The 24,386-nt window shown below is 41.3% G+C and overlaps 1 protein-coding gene across 3 annotated transcripts in view; it reads left to right on the top strand.

Moving 5' to 3' along the window:
* pgap2 (post-GPI attachment to proteins 2) overlaps nt 1–24,105 on the top strand; it is a 34,600-nt gene extending 10,495 nt beyond the window's left edge. For 2 of the 3 annotated variants that reach the window (XM_062974390.1, XM_062974391.1), the window contains exons 3-7: nt 664–1,009; nt 3,448–3,700; nt 5,448–5,554; nt 20,903–21,011; nt 23,946–24,105. In XM_062974390.1, coding sequence (XP_062830460.1) covers nt 845–1,009; nt 3,448–3,700; nt 5,448–5,554; nt 20,903–21,011; nt 23,946–24,076 — 765 coding nt within the window. In that variant the 5' untranslated portion in view covers nt 664–844 and the 3' untranslated portion in view covers nt 24,077–24,105. Of the gene's footprint in view, nt 1–663; nt 1,010–3,447; nt 3,701–5,447; nt 5,555–6,680; nt 8,042–20,902; nt 21,012–23,945 lie in introns of those variants that run through there. The other variant, XM_062974393.1, reaches the window with a different exon arrangement.
* The last annotated feature ends 281 nt before the right edge of the window (nt 24,106–24,386 follow it).

The following is a 24,386-nucleotide window of genomic DNA, read 5'->3' as shown; positions in this document are numbered from 1 at the left end:
CTCACTAGCTGATGGTTTTTATCTTTAATTCATCTACTTCCTTTAAGTGATGTTACAGTAGAGTCTCTCTTATCCAACACTCGCTTATCCAACGTTCTGGGTTATCCAATGCATTTTTGTAGTCAATGTTTTCAATATATCGTGATATTTTGGTGCTAAATTTGTAAATACAGTAATTACTACATAGCATTACTGTGTATTGAACTACTTTTTCTGTCAAATTTGTTGTATAACATGATGTTTTGGTGCTTAATTTGTAAAATCATAACCTATTTTGATGTTTAATAGGCTTTTCGTTAATCTCTCCTTATTATCCAACATATCCGCTTATCCAACGTTCTGCCGGCCCGTTTACGTTGGATAAGCGAGACTCTACTGTATATAGTCCTACATCTACATTCAATAATATGCTGCCAGTTCAGAAATCCCACAATTGGCAAATGCCCCCATCATTATTCTAGTATAGTGATTACTAGCAAGTCCCAATCTCCTAGAAATCATAGAATCATAGAGTTGGACACGAAAAAAACCCACCTTTAATTTTCTGAAAATCAGGTTAATTAACTTTCTGTTCTTCTTCCTTTCTTCCCTCATCCGATTTGTGAGTGTGTGTTTGTGTGTGTTCAGACCTGGATTAACCGGCAGTGTTCTTTTCCCCTTTAGCTGCCAAGGTGGAGCTGGAGGACACATGGCCCTCCCTCAGCTGCGGCTCCTTGACTGCAACTCCCATCAGCCCTAGCCAGGAGTGGCAACACCTGGGGAGCCGTGCGTCCCTCTCCCTGCTCTCCGTGCAGGAGGATTGGCAAGGCAAGGCTCCCATTCCTGGCACTGAAGGCCGGGCAGGATGTTCCAGGTGCCTGTGCCCTTGGACCGGGACCGGGCCCTCTTCCGACTCCGCTTCACTACGTTGGCGGTCGGCACCGTCTGCTGCCCACTTTTTGGCTTCCTCTTCTGCGTGATCTGGTCCCTCTTCTTCCACTTCCAGGATGCCACCGCCACCCACTGCAGAGTAAGCGCTACCATTTATTTCATAGAATCATAGCTTTGAAATATTATTTTATTTCGTGTCAAAAGCATTGCATAACAAATACATTTTTAAAATGATAAAAAAATAGAGGAAATCACAAGCAACTAAATAGTTTTAGACCAAAAGCGGGCAACAGCAACCGCATTGTCTGTAGCGTTAAACAACTCCTCCTCCGTGCATGAGGCAGGGCATTGTGGGCAAGCAGACAGGTGCGGAGTTGTTTGTTCAGCTCCACAGTCACACAAGGTGGAGGATTCCTCCAGGTAGGGCCACCTTGCCAAGTTGTCTTTAGATCTGCCCACTCCGCTTCTGAGTCTGTTCAGGGGCTTCCAAGTTGCCCATTCCTGGTTTGCCCCTGGAGGAAGGAAGACCCTCCTGGGGGGCCATCCAGTTAGAATTGCCAGGTTTAGCTGCCCAGAGGGAGACCCTTGCTGTTGCTGGAGGAACATCAAGAGGAGGGAGTGGTGGTTCTCACGAAGCCCTTCCTTGACTTGAGTCTGGTGGGAGGAGGCTGAGAGCCATGCAATACGTGGCTTTCACAATGTTCGACCTTATTTCTCTCACCGTTAGCAGCAACTTCCCGTCGCACGTCAGGAGGGGCAATGCCAGCTAACTTGGAGAGTTTATCAACAGGTGTAGGTTTAAGGCATCCTGTGATTATTCTGCATGTTTCGTTTAGTGCTGTGTCCACTTGCTTTGCATGGGCAGACTTGTGCCAGACAGGACAGGCTCACTCAGCCGTTGAGAAAGACAAGGCCAGGGCTGATGTTCTTATGACTTGTGGGTCTGCACCCCATGAGCTGCCAGTCAGTTTCCGCAGGATGTTGTTGCGTGCAGCTACTTTGTGCTTGGTGTTCGTGCAGTGTTTCCTATATGTTAGTGTTCGGTCTAAGGTGACACCAAGATATTTAGGATGGAAACAGTGTTCGAGCTCTTGGCCTTCCCAAGTAACTTTCGGTTTCCTGTTGGCTTCACGGTTACGTAGGCGGAAAGCACACACTTGTGTCTTGGAAGGGTTAGGCTTTGAAATATTATCTAAACATCATCTCATAGAGAACAGGGAAGATCGATCACTTATAGAGTGGCTAAGTCGTGTGCGGCAGCTGGAAAAATAAGGAGGCAGATTGTGGATTAATTTAGCGAATGATGTTTTAACTTACTGGTATGATACTCTTTTTATTATCTGTACCTGTTGTAGTTCAGCCTTTGGTTATGCCCTTCACCTGATGGCACTGAAGAAGTAGATCATGGGGATTCTTGGCCTGCGAGTCAGTAGGAGATTCTGAAACTGAGCTGTCTCTATCTCCAACAGCTAGTGAAGGTCACATTCCAGATGTTGTAGACAAGCTGTTCCGCTAGGAAAGCAAGGTCAGAGGATTAGGTGAGCTCATAGGACAATGATGGGCTACCTTTTGCACTTGGTGTGTCAAAATTCACCAAAAAACCTAGCATGACTTGGGTAGTGTGTCACTTTGAGAAAAAAACCATAATTGCACAATATGTATAGTTTAAATAACAAAAATATATAATTGTAATATATAACTGTATTTAATAAATCAAAAACTATTTACTACCATTATTTCCATGTACAACAATCTATGGTACCTCTTGCAGTTTCCACGCTGATTTCTCTCTATTGTAGTTTCAACGTAGTCATGAATAATGAATAATATAATAATAATATAATAGTAATAATTTAATAATATACTACAATAATAATAGAATGATAATAGAATATATATATATATATATATATATATATATATATATATGTAATGTATCACACCAAATTTGGCCACAAAAGGCATTAGTCATCTAATCAATCTGTATGTGGCAGCATGTCAGCAAAAATGGCTAGGCGTGTCAGTGTTGAGACACGTGTCATAGGTTGGCCATCACTATCATAGGAGGAAATTCTAGATGGACAGACTAATAAGCCGATAGATAGGATATTTACCTTTCGTGAACACAGGGCTGCCCAGCAGAGTTGTGAAGGTCAAAACACTTGCTAGCCATAAAATCCTTATAAGTTTTTCAGGGAGACAGCATGATTTTCTGTCTATATTAGAAAGACCAAAAGGCTTTTTTGCCAGTTTGGTCAGCGTTGGTGTTTGAGAAGCAACAGTCCTGGTCAAGTCTTAGTGGCCTGCTAAGGTATTTCTAGTTTCATGCTTTCAAGTTTAAGTGGTTATTCCTAGATTTCTGTATTGGTGTGTTGTCGAAGGCTTTCATGGCCAGGATCACAGGGTTATTGTAATTTTTCCGAGCAGTCTGGCCATGTTCCAGAAGTATTCTCTCCTGACGTTTCGCCCACATCTATGGCAGGCATCCTCAGGTACCTCACAACCTCTGAGGATGCCTGCCATAGATGTGGGCGAAACGTCAATCATGTTTGCAATCCTGTCCCTCCAAACCTGCAGGTGCCCAACTACCTGCCCTCCATCAGCGCAGCGATTGGCGGCAGCACCCCCGAGAGCTACGTCTGGCGCTTCTGCATCGGCCTGCACTCGGGGCCCCGCTTCCTGGTGGCCGTGGTCTACTGGAACTACTATGGGAGCTGCCACTGCACCCACCGCCGGTACCACTGCCTCTGCAACGCGGCCTTCACCCTCAACCTGATGGAGAACCTGGCCCTCCTGCTCCTCACCTACGTCTCCTCCTCCGAGAACTACCGTAAGCCAGAGGGTCATAAGATCCCAGAGTTGGAAAGAGAGCCCAAGGACCATCCAGCCCAGCCCCATTTCTGCCAGGCAGGAAAACACAATCAAACCTTTCCAAACAGATGGCCAACTGGCCTTCCCTTCTCCAGACTGAACATCCCCAGATCCCTAAGTTGCTACTGACAAGGTTTCATAATTATCAGACCTTTGACCATTTGGTGGCCTTTTTTCTGGACACCTTCCATCTTGGGTTGCTGTGAGTTTTCCGGACTGTATGGCCATGTTCCAGAAGCATTCTCTCCTGACGTTTCACCCACATCTATGGCAGGCATCCTGAGAGATTGTGAGGTCCGTTGGAAACTAGGCAAGTGGGGTTTATATATCTGTGGAAAGTCCAGGGTGGGAGAAAGAACTCTTGTCTGTAGTAGACAAGTGTAAATGTTGCAATTAATCACCTTGATTAGCATTTAATGGCCTTGCAGATTCAAAGCCTGGCTGCTTGCCTGAGGGAATCCTTTGTTGACTGCTATTAGTTGGCCCTGACTGTTTCATGTCTTGAATTCCCCTGTTTTTGAGTGCTGTTCTTTATTTAATTTATTATTTATTTATTTATTTATTTACTACATTTATATCCCCCTCTTCTCACCCTGAAGGGGACTCAGAGCGGCTGACAAATCAAATGAACATACAATTTATTATTAGAATAGCACAATATAAGCATTAAATTACTATATTATATAATATCATTATATGGTAATATTATTAGCAATATTACATTTAATATATAATATATAATTATTATTATATTGTATTATTAGTAGTATAATATTGTATTCCGTTATTATAATCAATATTATATGTATATACAATATATTATATATTTATAAATTATAATAAATTATATATACAGTAGAGTCTCACTTATCCAAGCTTAAACGTGCTGGCAGAAGCTTGGATAAGCGAATATCTTGGATAATAAAGAGAGATTAAAGAAAAACCTATTAAACATCAAATTAGGTTATGATTTTACAAATTAAGCACCAAAACATCATGTTATACAACAAATTCGACAGACAAAGTAGTTCAATACTCAGTAATGTTATGTTGTAATTACTGTATTTAAGAATTTAGCACCAAAATATCATGATGTATTGAAAACATTGACTACAAAAATGCGTTAGATAATCCAGAATGTTGGATAAGCGAGTGTTGGATAAGTGAGACTCTACTGTATATTGAAAACATTGACTACAAAAATGGCTTGGATAATCCAGAGGCTTGGATAAGCGAGACTTGGATAAGTGAGACTCTTCTGTATATATATATGTATTTAAAATTAGCCTAGCATATTAGCATTAATGTCCTGATTCTAGCTTTTTTTAATGCTGGTAGCCAGATTTTGTTCATTTTCATAGTTTCCTCCTTTCTGTTGAAAATGAATAAAATCTGGCTACCGGTATTAAAAAAAACCCTCTAAAATCAGGATAGTATATAAAGAGCAACATTCAGAAAACGGAGGAATACAGCCTAGAAAACTCAAAGCAATAGACCTTGATTTGCCGTGTTTGCCTCTGGGGTGCTGGTGGAAGAGAGTGTCTCCTGACCAGGGACAACCATCACCAGCTTGAACATATTTTTAAAACTTCCAAAAAGCTATGAAATCCTAGAGTTGGGAGGGAGCTCAAGGGCTTCTACCCCTTACCCACCAATCCCTGCTTCCTCACTCGCCCTTTGGGCTTCCTCTCCTCTCTTTGCCGCAGTCATCCACGAGAGCGCCTTCATCCTCTTCATCGCCTCGGCCCTCAGCCACATGTTCCTGACCTGCATTCTGTGGCGGATGACCAAGAAGCACACCATCAGTCCAGAGGTACGTAAACTTCTTTCTTTTTCTTGCTCTTCAATCATCGGTCAGTCCCCAAATTTGCACGTTTCTGTCTTTGAAGGGTTTGTTTACAGCTTGTCAATCCATGTCGCACCACAGGTTAGCTTCACCTTGCTGAACACACAAGGCTGTACACAGGTTGAAGTCTTTTGTAGTTGGGCCCGGGCTGTGGCGCAGGCGGGAGAGCAAGCCAGTGCAATTAACTGCAATGAATCACTCTGACCAGGAGGTCATGAGTTCGAGGCCCGCTCGGAGCCTGTTTGTTTGTCTTTGTTCTATGTTAAAAGGCATTGAATGTTTGCCTATATGTGTAATGTGATCCGCCCTGAGTCCCCTTCGGGGTGAGAAAGAAGGGCGGAATATAAATTCTGTAAATAAATAAATAAATAAATTATTAGAAAATAGGAAATAAATAGCTCTTAAAAGCCAAAGTAAAGTTCCAAAAGATTGTTGCAGAACCAAGGCTATACAGAATAATCCAAGAAAACATTAGGCATAAAACAAGGTTCCATTAATGCATTTATTTATGTATTTAACAGTATTTATATTCCGCCCTTCTTTCTCACCCCGAAGGAGACTCAGGGCGGATTACAATGAACACATATATGGCAAACATTCAATGCCAACAGACAAACAACATTCAGTTTTAGACAGACACAGAGGCATTTTTAACGTCTTTTCCAGCTTCACGATTCCGGCCACAGGGGGAGCTGTTGCTTCACCGTCCATTGGTGGCTGTTCTTCCTCATTCTTTTCCTCGTGAGCAGTTTTATGGTGTTGTAGATTAGTTAAATTAGCCTCCCGCATAAAGCGTACCTAAATTTTCCCTACTTGACAGATGCAACTGTCTTTCGGGGCTGCTAGGTCAACAGCAAGCTGGGGCTATTAATGCATGACAAAGTCCCATGAACTTGAATACACAAAGCTGTAAGATAATCCGGGAAAGCAAAAGATGGCTTCTTGACTCCAAACAAGATGTTGTTTTTGACAAAGGTTTCTCTCTCAGCACACCCTTTAATATTCTCTGCATTGCATGAATGCATTTCTTTGGCCTCTGACCTCTCTCTTGTTTGCTATTCTGACACTCCTGCGAACCCGGAATTACAAACAGCCAGCTCGATCTAGAGATTCCGTTTCATCAAGGCCAGACAGCTCATTAGCAGCAGCCTCTGTCTGCACGTTATCAGACTGGGAGCTGTCCTCCCTTTGCACCTGGCTAGCTTCGGTATCATCTCCAGTATCAACAACATCATTCCCTGCCATGGGAATGCCTCCCTGCTCCTCATCTCTCACAGCAGGGACACTCTGAACCTGAATCCCACAATCCCCATCAGAGTCATCTTGAACCTGAATCCCATCATCTTGAACATCTGGAACCTGAATCCCACAATCCCCATCAGAGTCACTCTGGGACTCCAGCTGAGGCACAACAATCCAGCAGGATCCCCCAAATAACATACGACAGATAAAAACACTAAGATTATTCAATATGCAAGTGGAAACATTTGAAATCCGGCCAAAACAGCTAAAGCAACCTGAGTAGGTGTGCCTTATTATTATTATTATTATTATTATTACAGTAGAGTCTCACTTATCCAACATAAACGGGCCGGCAGAATGTTGGGTAAGCGAGTATGTTGGATAATAAGGAGGGATTAAGGAAAAGCCTATTAAACATCAAATTAGGTTATGATTTTACAAATTAAGCACCAAAACATCATGTTACACAACAAATTGGACAGGAAAAGTAGTTCAATACACAGTAATGCTATGTAGTAATTACTGTATTTACGAATTTAGCACCAAAATATCACGATGTATTGAAAACATTGACTACAAAAATGCGTTGGATAATCCAGAACGTTGGATAAGCGAGTGTTGGATAAGTGAGACTCTACTGTATTATTATTATTATTGGGTTGTTGTATGTCTTTCGGGCTGTGTGGCCATGTTCCAGAAGTATTCTCTCCTGACGTTTCGCCCACATCTATGGCAGGCATCCTCAGAGGTTGTGAGGTATGGATAAACTAAGTAAGGAAAGGAAAGAATATATATATCTGTGTAGAGTCCAGGGTGTGGCAAGAGTCCTTTGTCACTGGGAAGCCAGCATTAATGTTTCAGTTAATCACCCTAATTAGCATTGGAAATGTTTTGTCTCTTGCCTGGGGGCATCCTTTGTTCAGTCAAGCCCTCAGAGTGTTGGTTCCCATCTACTTGTTTTGATTTTGGAGTTTTGTAATACTGGTAGCCAGATTTTGTTCATTTTCATGGTTTCTCCCTTTCTGTTGAAGTTGTCCACATGCTTGTGGATTTCAATGGCTTCTCTGTGTCGTCTGACATGATAGTTGTTGGAATAGTCCAGCATTTTTGTGTTCTCAAATAATATCCTGTGTCCATCAAATGCTCTGCTATGGCTGATTTCTCTGGTGGAATTAGGGTTATAATAATAATTATTATTATTATTGACACAACGATGTTGTATGACACAGCAAACAAGATAGACATGCTGGATTTCGTTTCACAAAACCACAAGTCGAACACTTCCCAAGTGTCTAGGACTGTGTGATGTATTTTCGGATGATGCGTGCAGATTCCAGCAGGGTGGCCTTTTGCAGTTGGCAGATCGTAATTTTGTCAATGTCTATTGTTTCCAAATGCCGGCTGAGATCTTTTGGCACGGCACCCAATGTGCCCATCACCACCGGGACCACCTGCACTGGTTTCTGCCAGAGTCTTTGAAGTTCAATCTTGAGGTCCTGATAGCAGCTGAGTTTTTCCTGTTGTTTTTCATCAATGCGACTGTCACCTGGGATGGCGACATCAATTATCCAAACCTTGTTCTTTTCCACAACTGTGATATCTGGTGTGTTGTGTTCCAGAACTTTGTCAGTCTGGATTCGGAAGTCCCACAGTATCTTTGCGTGTTCATTTTCCACGACCTTTGCTGGTTTGTGATCCCACCAGTTCTTTGCTGCTGGCAGGTGGTACTTGATGCATAAGTTCCAATGGATCATTTGGGCCACACAGTTATGCCTCTGTTTGTAGTCTGTCTGTGCAATTTTCTTACAGCAGCTGATCAATGGTTTCGTCAGCTTCCTTGCACAGTCTGCATTTTGGGTCATCAGCTGATTTTTCAATCTTGGCCTTAATTGCATTTGTTCTGATGGCTTTTTATTATTATTATTATTATTATTGACACAACGACGTTGTATGACACAGCAAACAAGATAGATATGCTGGATTTCGTTTCACAAAATCACAAGTCGAACACTTCCCAAGTGTCTAGGACTGTGTGATGTATTTTCGGATGATGCGTGCAGATCCCAGTAAGGTGGCCTTTTGCAGTTGGCAGATCGTAATTTTGTCAATGTCTATTGTTATTATTATTATTATTATTATTATTATTATTGACACAAAGGCAGAGTACGACACAGCAAATGAGATATATATGCTGGATTTCGTATTACAAAATCACAAGTTGAACACTTCCCAATTATTATTACTATTATTATTTTTATTTGGTGAGACTACTGAAATTAAGGTTACAATCAACGGCATCTTACAATTGAAGAAATACGGTATGTCTGTTTCCACACACAGACCAGCCTCCAGGGGGCAGCATTGGCCTGTTTGTCCTGTCCCGTATTCCTTTCGAATTCTTCAGGTCCGGAATCTCTGGGTTGCTGTGTGTTTTCCGGGCTGTCTGGCCATGTTCCAGAAGCATTCTCTCCTGACGTGTGGCCCACATCTATGGCAGGCATCCTCAGAGGTTGTCCTGGCCTCAGGGCCTTTCCTTTTCCCCCTCAGCCGCTTAAGCGGAAAAGGAAGGGCCCTGAGGCCAGGACAACCTCTGAGGATGCCTGCCATAGATGTGGGTGAAACGTCAGGAGAGAATACTTCTGGAACATGGCCAGACAGCCCAGAAAACTCACAACAATTCCCTGAACATTTTTTGAATCAAATAAGAACTCCTAAAAATTGGGTTTTGGCCTTCTTTCCAAAGAACTGGGTGGGAGAAGCACTTTGCACATGCTCAGAGGCACACCTTTCAGCCAGGCAGCCTGCCAGCCAATGGGAACAGATTAGATTTGGCAAGTGTTCGTTGCAGGGGGCAAGAGTTAAGACAGCCGTTGTGGTCAGGAGAAACTATAACTGAACCCAGTGTTCTGCGTGCTCAAGATGCAGTAGGGTTGGGGCATACTCACATCTTATTGGCAGGCTTAATGTATAGAAAGTAACAGGTTGGATGGCCATCTGTCGGGGTGCTTTGATTGTGCTTTTCCTGCATGGCAGGGGGTTGGACTAGATGGCCCATGTGGTCTCTTCCAACTCTATTATTCTATGAGTGTATGAAGAATAATAAATTGGGAGTTTAATTCCATTTTAATATAGAATTTTAGGGTACTAGAGGTGGAAGAGACTCTCAGGCCATCCAGTCCAAACTCATTCTGCTGTGTAGAACAATACAATCAAAGCAGTCCTGGCAGATGGCCATCCAGCCTCTGCTTCAAAACCTCCACAGAGCGAAGGGGACACCACCAGATTCTGAAGCAGCAGCAGCAGATGCCACTCTCCGACAATTCTAATTATACTATGTTACAAAATTTGAAAAATGTTCTGTTCCTGGTTTGAAAGTGTTATTTCCTGATTAATTGTGCGGTCTTTACTTTGAAAGTAGTTGTTTTACTCCAAAAACTTTGCTTTTGTGGCTGAGACTGTTTGAGATTAATTGGAAACTGTAATAATAATAATAATAATAATCATTATTATTATTATTATTATTATTATTATTATTATTATATAAAATATAATATAAAATATATCTCTAATATCTCTGGCCCTTGGAAAGAACCCGATATTCAGAGACGAACCCCAGACACTTGGATCTAATATGCATGTGTGCTGTGGTGTTATGTACAAATCTATATGTATAAAAGAGTGATGGCATCAGGGCAGCGGACAAAACAACAAAACTACAGGCCCCCCAACCTCGAAATTTGACAACACAACCCATCATCCACGGCTCTAGGTTGATACAACAAAAAGAAAAGAAAAATAAAGTCCTAATTAGAGGGAGAAGAATAATTGCTTTTATCCAATTGCTGCCAGTTAGAAGACTAAGCTCCTCCAACTTGGTCTCCTAGCAACCCAATAAAAATAATAAAAAACACTAAAAAATTAATACAATAAAATACTATAATAACAGAAAATAACTAAAAATAATACAAGAAAATAATAAAATATAATAAATAAAAAGATAACTTACAATAAAATTAATTTTAAAAATACAAATAACGTCAAATAAAAATTACACAACAATTTTTAACCAATACCACCACCACTTTGCCACAGCAACGCGTGGCCGGACACAACTAGTAAATCTATAATAGTAATAATAATTATCTATGGTATAATATAAAATATAATATAAAATACCTCTAATATTCTAGGCCCATGGGAAGAACCCGATATTCAGGGACGGACCCCAGACACTTGGATTTAATATGCATGTGTGCTGTGGTGTTATGTACATGTAAAATATAATAATAATAATAATAATAATAATAATAATATCCTAGGCCCTTGGGAAGAGCCCAATATTCAGAGACGAATCCCAGACACTTAAACTGAATATGCATGTGTGCTGTGTTGTTATGTACATGTAACTATTATAATAATTATTTTATTTTTTACCTGCCTCTCCTTGTGGCTCGAGGCGGGTCACAGCACAGTCAAAACATATAAATTACAGTAATATATAATTAACATATTGTATATACATATGATATTCATAATATTATATTGTAATATGATATAATACTAATAATACAATATAATAATATTACTTATATATTGTATTTTACATGTAATATTACTAACAATATTACAATATATTGACACAGTGCAATATAGTAATTTATTACAGTAGAGTCTCACTTATCCAACACTCGCTTATCCAACGTTCTGGATTATCCAACGCATTTTTGTAGTCAATGTTTTCAATATATCCTGATATTTTGGTGCTAAATTCATAAATACAGTAATTGCAACATAACATTACTGCGTATTGAACTACTTTTTCTGCCAAATTTGTTGTCTAACATGATGTTTTGGTGCTTCATTTGTAAAATCATAACCTAATTTGATGTTTAATAGCCTTTTCCTTAATGCCTCCTTATTATCCAACATATTTGCTTATCCAACATTCTGCCGGCCCGTTTATGTTGAATAAGTGAGACTCTACTGTAATATAATATTGTATGTAAATTTAATTTGTAAGCCGCTCTGAGTCCCCTTCGGGGTGAGAAGGGCAGCATATAAATGTAGCAAATAGATAAATAAAACAAATGTAACATTGCAGAAATTCTATAAACACACATATTAAAATGTAGTTTGATGAAAGATGTGTATGGCAGGATGTGATATAGCAGGATGTCTCTCCTGGAGAAACAAAAGTGTTTGCAGTTTAGTTAACTTGTCCCATGTTTTTTATGATAGAACCAATTAGGAAATGATACGTCTAACCCAGGAACAGAAATGGTTTTACATAGTGTTATCACTTTTATATTGAGTTGGTTTCATTTTGGAAGCCAGTTTGGAAGCCAATTGAGATGGTGGTTTGGGGGGTGTCGACACGGAGGCCGGAAGGAAGGAGTTGTAGTAGCGGATGTGTGCTGTGGGCAGGAAGCGGGCAGGCCGTGGAGGAAGGAGCCTTGCGGAGCCCCGATAGAGAGGCAGACCACCGAGGAGGGTTCGGCCGGAAGGAAAGGGCGGAGGCCTGGGAGCCGGAGGGAATGCGGAAGGCCTATGCGGGAGTGATGGGCTGGCCCCACTGCAGAGTGAGGCTTCCGTTGCACGCCTGGGCCTTTTCCTTCCAGAATTAAGCCGTGTTCGGCTGCATCTGCATTGCAAAATTAATGCAGCTTGACTCCTCTTTAACTGCCACGGCTCAATGCTATGGAATCCTGGGACTTGTAGTTTAGTGGGGCCCTGACATTTTGGGAATTAGTGCACCCACTCTCTGGGGCACGAACCTTTTGGAAATAAATGGCAATCATAACCTTGTTGAAAAAGGAAAAATGATGTCGCATCAGTCTGGCAAATGTGAATCCCCGTGAACATGTGGAGACCAACTTTTGAAAACCACTAGTTGTGATGTCTCATGGGCCTTGTAGTCCCGTTCCTAGTACTATTGTGGCAGATGAGGAGGAAAACATGGGATTTCCACCGGTTCAGCCAGAATTGGAGCCCCTGCACTTGGAGGATGTTTGCCCTCAAGAAGTCAGCCAAACAAGCCTTGGGCAGAATTCTCCCCCGTTTTCTCGAAAGGACAATTATAATAGAGATAGAGGAGCTAGGGAGGCGAATTGCCGGAGCCTCAGAATCCCAGCCAAACAATTAGCTGATTAGGTCTGCTTCCCTTGGGAAATTCTAAGGAGTCATGCATCTGGACAGAGTTGGGTTTCACTTCTCGTTCTCCAGGGAAAGTGTTCTTCTGGCGGGAAACAAGACCCTATTTAGGTGTTTTGCCGCGAAGGAAACCTTGCGGAGTCAACTCGTCAGCTTGAGGAGTGAGATCGTGTGTGGACTACGCAACTCCAGTTCCTTGTTTCCAGGATCAAGTTCCAAGCCTGCCTTGTTCCCCGGACCTCGCCACGGACCTTGTTCTTGCTTCTTGTTGCCTCGTATCAAGTCTTGTTTTGCCAAGAATCTAGTTTGTTTTCCAGCCTTGTTGTCAAGCTTCAATGGACTAAAAGACCTTGTCATTTCCCCACACTATTGCTCGGCAAAGTGTGTGTTTCGGTTATTGGATTATAACTTTGGACCTTAATATCACATATTGGACATTATTTCCCTGGACTATATTTGACCTTTCCTGAAAGGTCTATTTCTGAACTATATTCTTCACTTGTTTTTATTGACTTTATATATTCCTTTAATAAAGATATTAGATAGAATCCGGCCTCTGCGCATGGTTATTGGTGATCTGTAGCCTGGGTCCTGACACTAGTCAAGAAAAGCATGACCTTATTGGAAGTCAACTCTTTGAACCAGTGATATTCACAAACATTCATGTAATGGCACACAGGGAACTCAGCTGTTAGACTTAAGAACCATGTTTTTTTGACTGTCAAGAACAAAGACATGCCATTGAACAAAAATATATTTGGTTAACAGAGGATGGTGGTTTATTTGATGCTGAAATTGCAGTTACCCAAAAGATATACACTCCTTTGAAACCTCTTAGTTTAAAATATGCACTCAAATGATGAAAAAAACAAAGTCTCCTTTGAAAAATAACATATCTTGTTTACTCACAAACATCTTGTATTAATTCACCATACAGGCACATTTCTTATTAAAGTTCAGTCATAGATAAGATGTAGCTTATCTCTGTGTTGAGTACACAGGGTATCATTTTTAATCAATAGTCCATAATCTTTAAGTGTCGTTGAAGTCCATAAGCATGCATGCATCCACCTCCACCGAGGTGTAAAGCTAACTTATTACATTGAAGTCTTGAAGTATAGTTGTACTCACTGACGTCCATAAGCATGCATGCATCCACCTCCACCGAGGTGTAAAGCGAACTTATTACATTGAAGTCTTTAAGTATAGTTGTACTCACTGAAGTCTATAAGCATGCATGCATCCACCTCCACCGAGGTGTAAAACGAACTTATTACATTGAAGTCTTTATATATAGTTGTACTCACTGAAGTCTATAAGCATGCATGCATCCACCTCCACCGAGGTATAAAGCTAACTTATTACATTGAAGTCTTTATGTATAGTTGTACTCACTGAAGTCCATAAGCATACATGCATCCACCTCCACCGAGATGTAAAGCTAACTTATTACATTGAAGTCTTTAAGTATAGTTGTACTCACTGAAGTCCATAAGCATACATGCATCCACCTCCACTGAGGTGTAAAGCTAACTTATTACATTGGAGTCTTTAAGTATAGTTGTACTCATTGAAGTCCATAAGCATACATGCATCCACCGAGGTGTAAAGCTAACTTATTACATTGAAGTCTTTAAGTGTAGTTGTGCTCACTGAAGTCCATAAGCATACATGCATCCACCTCCACCGAGGTGTAAAGCAAACTTATTACATTGAAGTCTTTAAGTACAGTAGAGTCTCACTTATTCAAACCTCGCTTATCCAAGCCTCTGGATAATCCAAGCCATTTTTGTAGTAAATGTTTTCAATATATCATGATATTTTGGTGCTAAATTCATAAATACAGTCATTACAACATAACATTACTGCGTATTGAACTACTTTTTCTGTCAAATTTGTTGTATAACATGAAGTTTGGGTGCTTCATTTGTAAAATCATAACCTAATTTGATGTTTAATTGGATGGATTAGTGAGACTCTACTGTAATAAAACTTTATTTATATACCGCCCTATCTCCCGGATGGGACTCAGGGCGGTTTACAGTCATAAAAGCAACACAAACATTACATAACAACATAATGCACATTATTAAACAAAGTAAAATAATACAATTATAACATTAAATCACACTTACATGACCAGATCAAGGGGACAGGAACCATAAACCCAATATATTAAAATGTATCATTTTAGGCTAGGGAAATCTTGTGCAATATATTCAGGCTCAGAAATCGGCGGTATCTATCTATCTAAAAATGTAATGTGCATACAGTAAAGTCTCACTTATCCAACACTCGCTTATCCAACATTCTGGATTATCCAAGGCATTTTTGTAGTCAATGTTTTCAATACATAGAATCATAGAATAGTAGAGTTGGAAGAGACCTCATGGGCCATCTAGTCCAACCCCCCGCTAAGAATGATATTTTGGTGCTAAATTCATAAATACAGTAATTACTACATAGTATTACTGCGTATTGAACTGCTTTTTCTGTCAGATTTGTTGTATAACATGATGTTTTGGTGCTTAATTTGTAAAATCATAACCTAATTTAATGTTTAATAGGCTTTTTCTTAATCTCTCCTTATTATCCAATATTTTCGCTTATCCTACGTTCTGCCGGCCCATTTACGTTGGATAAGCAAGACTCTACTGCAGGGGTCCCCAAACTAAGGCCCGGGGGCCACATGCGGCCCATCAAAGCCATTTATCCGGCCCCCACGGCACAAGGGCAGAAGGGGGTTGGGCTAAATGACCCAAGGGGTCTCTTCTTCTCTTACAACTCTTGTTGTTATTATTATTATTATTATTATTATTATTATTATTATTATTATTATTATTAACAACATTGAGGCCGGGTGGTCATCTGTCAGGGTGCTTTGCTTGTGCTTTTGGTGCACAAAGGCAGAAGCTGATTGGACTAAATGGCCCAAGCGGTCTCTTCCAACCCTCTTTATATTATTATTATTGTTATTATTATTATTATTATTATTATTATTATTATTATTATTATTATTATTATTAACAACATTGAGGCTGGGTGGCCATCTGTCAGGGGTGCTTTGCTTGTGCTTTTGGTGCACAAAGGCAGAAGGGGGTTGGACTAAATGGCCCTAGGGGTCTCTTCCAACCCTTTATTATTATTATTATTATTATTATTATTATTATTATTATTATTAACATTGAGGCTGGGTGGCCATCTGTCAGGGGTGCTTTGTTTGTGCTTTCGGTGCACAAAGGCAGAAGGGGATTGGAATCTATGGCCCAAAGGGTCTCTTCCAACACTCTTTGTTGTTGTTGTTGTTGTTGTTGATGATGATGATGCTCGGTGGCCAACTATAGTCCGGCCCTCCAATGGTCCAAAGGATCGTGAACTGGCCCACTGTTTAAAAAGTTTGGGGACCCCTGCTCTACTGTATTTAGGACCGAGTTAACAACAAAACCACTGGGCCAAATCACACCAAATTTGGCCACAAACCACATAAGAAAAAAAAAACCCACCGGGGCCGGGCTGTGGCACAGCTGGCTAGTAACCAGCTGCTATAAATCACTACTGACCGAGAGGTCATGACTTCGAAGGCCGGGTTGGGTTAAGCCTCCGACCATTAATATATATATATATATATATATATATATATATATATATATATATAGCCTCGGCTTGCTGTTGACCTAGCAGCCCCGAAAGACAGTTGCATCTGTCAAGTAGGGAAAATTTAGGTATGCTTTATGTGGGAGGCTAATTTAACTAATCTACAACACCATAAAACTGCTCACGAGGAAAAGAATGAGGAAGAACAGCCACCAATGGACGGTGAAGCAACCGCTCCCCCTGTGGCCGGAAATCGTGAAGCTGGAAAGATGTTAAAAATGCCTCTGTGTCTGTCTAAAACTGAATGTTGTTTGTCTGTTGGCATTGAATGTTTGCCATATATGTGTTTATTGTAATCCTCCCTGTGTTATGGTTGAGCCTCATGGCTCTACTACTGGGAGACGTGGGCGTAAGACTCCTCGAGAGTCAGATACTCTCGAGGAGCGAGAAAGGAAGCGGCTGCAAGATATCTTTGCAGAACCATCTGACGAGGATTCTTTTGAGGGGTTTACTGAGAGAATGGAGGAAGAGATGGTTAGCTCGGAAGAGGATGACATGGAATGGACTCGTGTAAGAGAGGATTTGGGTGCCACTGGCAATGATAGTATGGAAGGCGATTGGGGACCTTCAGGATTAGACCCGTGGACAAGCTGGAGGGATGGGACGGGATCCACAGCTGGGGATGCTGTGGGGCGTAGTCAAAGGTGTTCCATTTCTGATGAGGAAAGTGATGAGGAAACGCCCGGGCTAAGGAGAACAGCTGATAGCGATGAGGACTTGTAACTGGCATAAAATGGGGTTTGGGAGCAATAGCAAATTGCGTTGGGCAAGGTAATCTGGACGAACGCTTGGGATCTGTGTGGGAAGTTTTCCTGAAGACGGGTGTGATTCGTTTGCTGACTACGTAAGTTATCCTGGACATTGGGCTCAGATGGCGGGAGGAATTGTGTGGGGTTTTGTTGTGCAACCTCTGCTTAATCTTAATAGCTTTGACCTTCCGTCGTCTTCTTGACGGACGCCATCTGCTTACTCTGGACTTACGGACTGACTGACTACGGCCTCGGATTTTCCTACCTGTGTCTATCGTTGGAACTGGTGAACTACAAACGTCTGCATCTGCCTTACGACCTTCGGAACGGATTGGGACTTCGCTGACTGCTTCTGCCCTCGTCTGCTGTGTTTGTATTGGGAAATTGCCTGCTGTGTGGAGGAGTAATCTCTAAGTTACTCAAACATAGCTCTTGGCAGCAGAGAAGCATCTGCTGCCAATTAGTTGCATTCCTTTGAACTTTTTGTTCACCAGCTTCTGTTTGTTTATTCCCAGGCTGAAGCAAGCTGTTTTGATTTAACCCGGATTAAACTCCGGTTTAATCCGGTTTATCTTTTGAACGTTTTTCTTGTCTCTTTTTACTTTTAAGGCCAGTGTTTGCCTAGCCCTTGTCTTTTACGGGCATTTTTGGTTTTGTAACTCCAATAAACTTTGTTATCTTTTCTGTCTTTGACACCCTGAGTCCCCTTTGGGGTGAGAAAGAAGGGCGGAATATAAATACTGTTAAATACATAAATAAATAAATTAACTATGGTGAGCATTACAATTGTTGAAAGCAGATACGGTTACGGATTTGGGTGAGCATCCTTGTATAATTTCCATTTGAAGAAGGGCAAAATTTACCTTAAGAAGAGAAAGAAAATGACAAGTTTGAGAGTAAAAGTTTGTGGTCTTGCACATAAAAAGGGGTAAAAATCAGCCCAGATGCACTGGAGGCTGACTGAGAAATATACTGTAGATTTCTAGCATAAGTTTTTATGAAGTTTGCTTTTTCCCAGGGTCTGGACTCCTGATTCAGGCACTTAGATAAGTATTTATTTCCACTGTGCTTGACTTAGTAGGTTCTCCTGTCCAGGCCAACCAAAAAAACGGGGGGAAATGTCACCCACCCCATTATATTTGCCAGGGGAATTCAGGGCCTCCTTCCTCGTGGCTGCTGCCCGGCAAAGGAAAAGAGTTGTGGTCATGGCTGCTGTGTCACAATTGCGGCCGAGCCGTCTTCCTCTTTTCCCGAGCGTCACGGTCTGTGTTCTATGCAGGTCACGGGTTTTGTAATGGTTTCGTCGGTTTTGATGAGTTCTGTGTTTTGCTCTATTTTAATGTTTGTATGCTTTGGGTTTTAATCTACATATTGTGTGAATTTTAGTGTTAGCCGCTTTGGGAGAGAAGAAGCGGGATGTAAATACAGATGTGGTGTGTCTTCCCCAAAAGCACCCAATCCAAAGGAATTGGAAAATGAGTTCTAGGTGGAAGAACATGGTTGGCTAGGAGAAAAATATTATTAAGTGCAAATCAAAAGGATCCAAATGCATCAAGTCACTTGGGTACAGGGCTTTGCAAATGGCATCCTCTGGGCAGGTTTATTATTGTTGTTGTTGTTATTGTTGTTATTATTGGGTTGCTGTGAGTTTTCCGGGCAGTATCATCATCATCATCATTTAATTACTTATTAATCGCCCTCCATCCACGATGCTCTAGGCGATTTACAAGATAAAATTGTAAAGGATAAAAATATGGCCATGTTCCAGAAGCATTCTCTCCTGATGTTTTGCTCACATCAATGGCAGGCATCCTCAGAGGTTGTGAGGTCTGTTGGAAATTAGGCAAGTGGGGGGTATATGTGTGTGTGTGTGTGGAGTAATGTCTAGTGTGGGAGAAAGAAGTGGGAATATTGCCATTTGCCACCTTAATAAGTACAGCCGAGTCTCACTTATCCAACATAAACGGGCCGGTAGAACGTTGGATAAGCGAATATGTTGGATAATAAGGAGGGATTAAGGAAAAGCCTATTAAACATCAAATTAGGTTATGATTTTACAAATTAAGCACCAAAACATCATGTTTTACAACAAATTTGACAGAAAAAGTAGTTCAATGCATGGTAATGCTATGTAGTAATTACTGTATTTATGAATTTAGTACCAGAATATCATGATGTATTGAAAACATTGTCTACAAAAATGTGTTGGATAATCCAGAACGTTGGATAAGTGAGTGTTGGATAAGTGAGACTCTACCGTATTGCCATTTGCCACGATAAGTATTAAATAGCCTTGCAGCTTCAAAGCCTGACCGATTCCCTGAGTCGCTCTGGGGAGAGAGGGCAGTCTAGAAATAAAGTTTTATGTTGATGATGATGATGATTATTATTATTATTCCTGCCTGGGGAAATTCTTTTTTGGGAGATGTTAGCTGCCCCTGACTGATTCATGCCTGGAATTTCCGTTTTCTGAGTGTTGCTCTTTATTTACTATCCTGATTTTAGAATTTTTTAATACTGGGAGCCAGATTTTGTTCATTTTCATGGTTTCCTATTTTCTGTTGACATTGTCTTGATGAACCAACCTGGGCACAGCATATTATTTGAGAACACAGAAATGCAAGGCCACTCTGACCAAAGTCATATCAGTCTGATGATAATAATAATAATAACTCAGCCGCTCTCAGGACCTCAAGATTGAACTGCAAAGACTCTGGCAGAAACCAGTGCAGGTGGTCCCGGTGGTGATGGGCACACTGGGTGCCGTGCCAAAAGATCTCAGCCGGCATTTGGAAACAATAGGCATTGACAAGATTGCGATCTGCCAACTGCAAAAGGCCACCCTGCTGGGATCTGCGCACATCATCCGAAAATACATCACACAGTCCTAGACACTTGGGAAGTGTCCGACTTGTGATTTTGTGATATGAAATCCAGCATATCTGTCTTGTTTGCTGTGTCATAATAAGATAACAACAACAACAACAGCAGCAGCTTTATTTTTATATCCTGTCACCATCTCCCTGAAGGGACTCTGGGCGGCCTACAAAGCGGGACCAAGCACAACAACAACAGAATTAGACAACTAAAAGTATTTTTAAAAACATAATAGCAATGGAATCAAAAAATTAAACACTGTAAAGTATAAAAACATTATTAAAATGAATCAAAACAAACCTCAATAACCAGAACCAGGAATATGGGCATTGAAATCCACAAGAAGCACATGGGCAATGTCAACAGATTGTTGTTGTTGTTATGACTTTTATTTATTACCTCCTTCACCTTCCATGTTTTTGCAGAGCAGGGCCTGACATGACACTTAGCTTCTGCTTTGCCTTTTGCATTTCCTTGGAGAGGAGACGTGCCATTTGCTCTGAAAGTGGGCTTATGAGACCTTTGGAGTGTAGTGTGTCAGTGTGCATAACGTGGGTCACACATTTCACAAGGCCCACCTTGTTGTTTTTTTGCAAAGCCCTCATCTCTTGTTTTCCTCCTCTCTCTCTCTTCCTCTCTGCAGGAGCGCAGGTCCTACAAGTGGAAGTGGTGGCTGTTCCTCTTCAACCTCCTCACCTTCTCCGTGGCCGTCTGCTTCTACTTCCGCCACAACTGGTACTGCGAGGCCGGAGGTAAGGCCAGCCCCTCGCGGAGCCTGTTCTGGGTCATTTGGCCACCCCACAGCCCCTCCCTGCCCTTTCGTGGCCCTCAATAACCCCTCCATCTCCAAACTGGCCTCTTTATGCTCATATATTGTCCCTTAAGTTCTTCTCTCCCAACTCTGTTTAATATTCCTTCCTCCTTATTTTATCCATTAATAATAATAATGTATGTCTTTCGGGCTGTGTGGCCATGTTCCAGAAGTATTCTCTCCTGACGTTTCGCCCACATCTATGGCAGGCATCCTCAGAGGTTGTGAGGTATGGAAAAACTAAGCAAGGAATGTTGTTTTTTTCCATACCTCACAACCTCTGAGGATGCTTGCCATAGATGTGGGCGAAACGTCAGGAGAGAATACTTCTGGAACATGGCCACACAACCCGAAAGACATACAACAACCCTGTGATCCCAGCCATGAAAGCCTTCGACAACACAATAATAATAATAATAATGGGCACACTGGGTGCCGTGCCAAAAGATCTCAGCCAGCATTTGGAAACAATAGACATTGACAAAATTACATTTATTATTTCACTCTGATCTTATTATTATTATTGTTATTATTATTTTACTCTATTTATTATTATATGTATTATTTTACTCTATTTATTATTATTATTACATTTATTATTTTACTCTATTATTATTCAAAAGGATACATAAGCACATTTACATTGAAGAAGATGAGAAGAATGATTTGATCAGAGTTGGACAGTCTTATCTTTAATTTGAGCTTGATGTAAATATTCAAAAACATTTAACCTACAGATGCCTCAATTAATGTCATTTTATTGGTATCTATTTTTATTTCTGAAATTTACCACCCTCGGCTTATACTGGAGTCAATGTTTTCCCAGGGTTTTTTGTGATAAAATTAGGTGCCTCGGCTTATATTCGGGTCAGCTTATACTCGAGTATATACGGTACATGTATTTATTTATTTATTTATTTATTTATTTATTTATTTATTTCTGGTGTTTCTACCCCGCCCTTCTCCCCTGGGGGACTCAGGGCGGCTTACAAATTGGCAACACAGTGCCATCACATCAACAATACAATACAAAAGGCATTAAAAACAAAAACATTTAAAACATCATAAAAAACCAATGTACAATAATAAAACATTACCATGCACCGAGGTAATGTCCTTTCATTCACTAGACCTTGTTAATCCAGAATCTTAAAAACCGACCGTGCCAAGCTTGAAAGTTCATTCATTGAACGCTTGAGCACATAGCCATGTCTTTAGTTTTTTTCTAAACCCTAGAAGGGAAGGAGCCTGCCGGATGTAAATATTTATTGTAATTATCTTATCATTCACGTAGGACTTACTCATAAGAAATCTTCTTATATCTATATATATAAAAGAGTGATGGCATCAGGGCAGCGGACAAAACAACAAAACTACAGGCCCCCCAACCTCGAAATTTGACAACACAACCCATCGTCCACGCCTCTAGGTTGATACAACAAAAAGAAAAGAAAAATAAAGTCCTAATTAGAGGGAGAAGAATAATTGTTTTTATCCAATTGCTGCCAGTTAGAAGGCTAAGCTCCGCCCACTTGGTCTCCTAGCAATGGACTCAGCCCAGGGGACAGGCAGAGTTAGGCTTCACTTAGGTCTCTTCCACAGGTTATCTAATTTGCACTGGATTATATGGCAGTGTAGACTCAAGGCCCTTCCACACAGCTCTATAACCCATTTATAATCTTATATTATCTGCTTTGAACTGCATTATCTTGACTCCACACTGCCATATAATCCACTTCAGTGTGCATTTTATACAGCTGTGAAGAAGGGGCCTCATATAATCCAGTTCTAAGCAGATAATATAAGATTATCAATATACAGTAGAGTCTCACTCAAGCTGGCAGAACGTTGGATAAGTGAATATGTTGGATAATAAGAAGGGATTCAGGGAAAGCCAATTAAACATCAAATTAGGTAATCATTATACAAATTAAGCACCAAAACATCATGTTATACAACAAATTTGACAGAAAAGGTAGTTCAATACGCAGTAATGCTATGTAGTAATTACTGTATTTACAAATTTACCACCAAAATATCACAATGAATTTAAAACATTGACTACAAAAACATTGACTACTAAAAGGCAGACTGCGTTGGATAATCCAGAACATTTGATAAGCAAATGTTGGGTAAGTGAGATCCTACTGTAATATGAAATAATTACTGTGATAGAATAATACAGAACAATATAATCTCTAAAACCAGGACAGTAAATAATGAACAACACTCTGAAAGCAGGGAAATTGGGTATTCCACAAAGGAAACAATCAGGGCCAGCTAACATCTCCCAAAAAGGATTCTTCCAGAAAGGAAGCTGACAAAGGAGTGAGCTACGGACAACGCCGGCTCTTTGTCTTAGAAATGGAGATGAGCTTCAACCCCCAGAGTCAGACACGACTGGACTTAGTGTCAGGGGAAAACCTTTAGCCTTTACCTTAACTACCACCAATTCCTCAATACTTTATTTCCCAGACCACCAGACTTCGCCACAGCAACGCGTGGCCGGGCACAGCTAGTAAATGTATATAAATCTATTGATACATTAACTTTAATGTTTATTTAGACTCCACTTTCTCTCTTCCCAGCTGAGGTCTGAAATAATAAAGTTTAATAAAGTTGCTTTCCCCTGAGGCTGAGAGAGCGAGACCTCACCGAGTCACACTCTCTCAGCCTCAGATGAAGACATGGCTGGGAGGAGGTTTGGTGGCCGGGAGGGGAGGTTCCCATGGCCAAGATTTGAACTCTTAGTTCAACACTCAGATGACCACACCGGGCTGGGTCTGTGGTCCAGCCCCCTCCATTCACCCCAAAAGGGAAGAGGCCAGGGTCCCATTCCTGTCCTGCTTGCTCACCTGTCCTCCTCCTTCCGCAGTGTACACCATCTTTGCCTTCCTGGAGTACCTGGTGGTGCTCTCCAACATGGCCTTCCACTTGACCGCCTGGTGGGACTTTGGCAGCAAGGAGCTGGTGGTCAGCTCCCAGCCGGAGGACAAGCACTTCTAGCCGAGACTTCCCTCCGGCCTTCACTCCCCTCCTTCGGGTCCTGCGTGGAGTCGGGGGAGACCCAAAGGCCATCCAGTCCAGCCCCCTTCTGCCGGTAGAACCCTTCAGGTGGACCTTAGGAAGATGGTCCTTCCACCAGAGGCAGTGAAATGGACCTCAGACTGGCTCCTGCCCAGAGACATGGGACACTCTTTGTTTCTTAAAGTGATGACAATGACCCAAGCGCACATCCCGCTGCCAAGTCGAGGCCGGAGGAGGGTGGGAGGACGGTCACCACGTCTTCCGCCACGTCCCTCCAACGCCTGCTTGC

This window comes from Anolis carolinensis, chromosome 3 (genome assembly GCF_035594765.1).
Source record: "Anolis carolinensis isolate JA03-04 chromosome 3, rAnoCar3.1.pri, whole genome shotgun sequence".
In the NCBI taxonomy this organism is placed as follows: Eukaryota; Metazoa; Chordata; class Lepidosauria; order Squamata; family Dactyloidae; genus Anolis; species Anolis carolinensis.
This window is presented reverse-complemented; position numbering and strand designations above follow the sequence as displayed.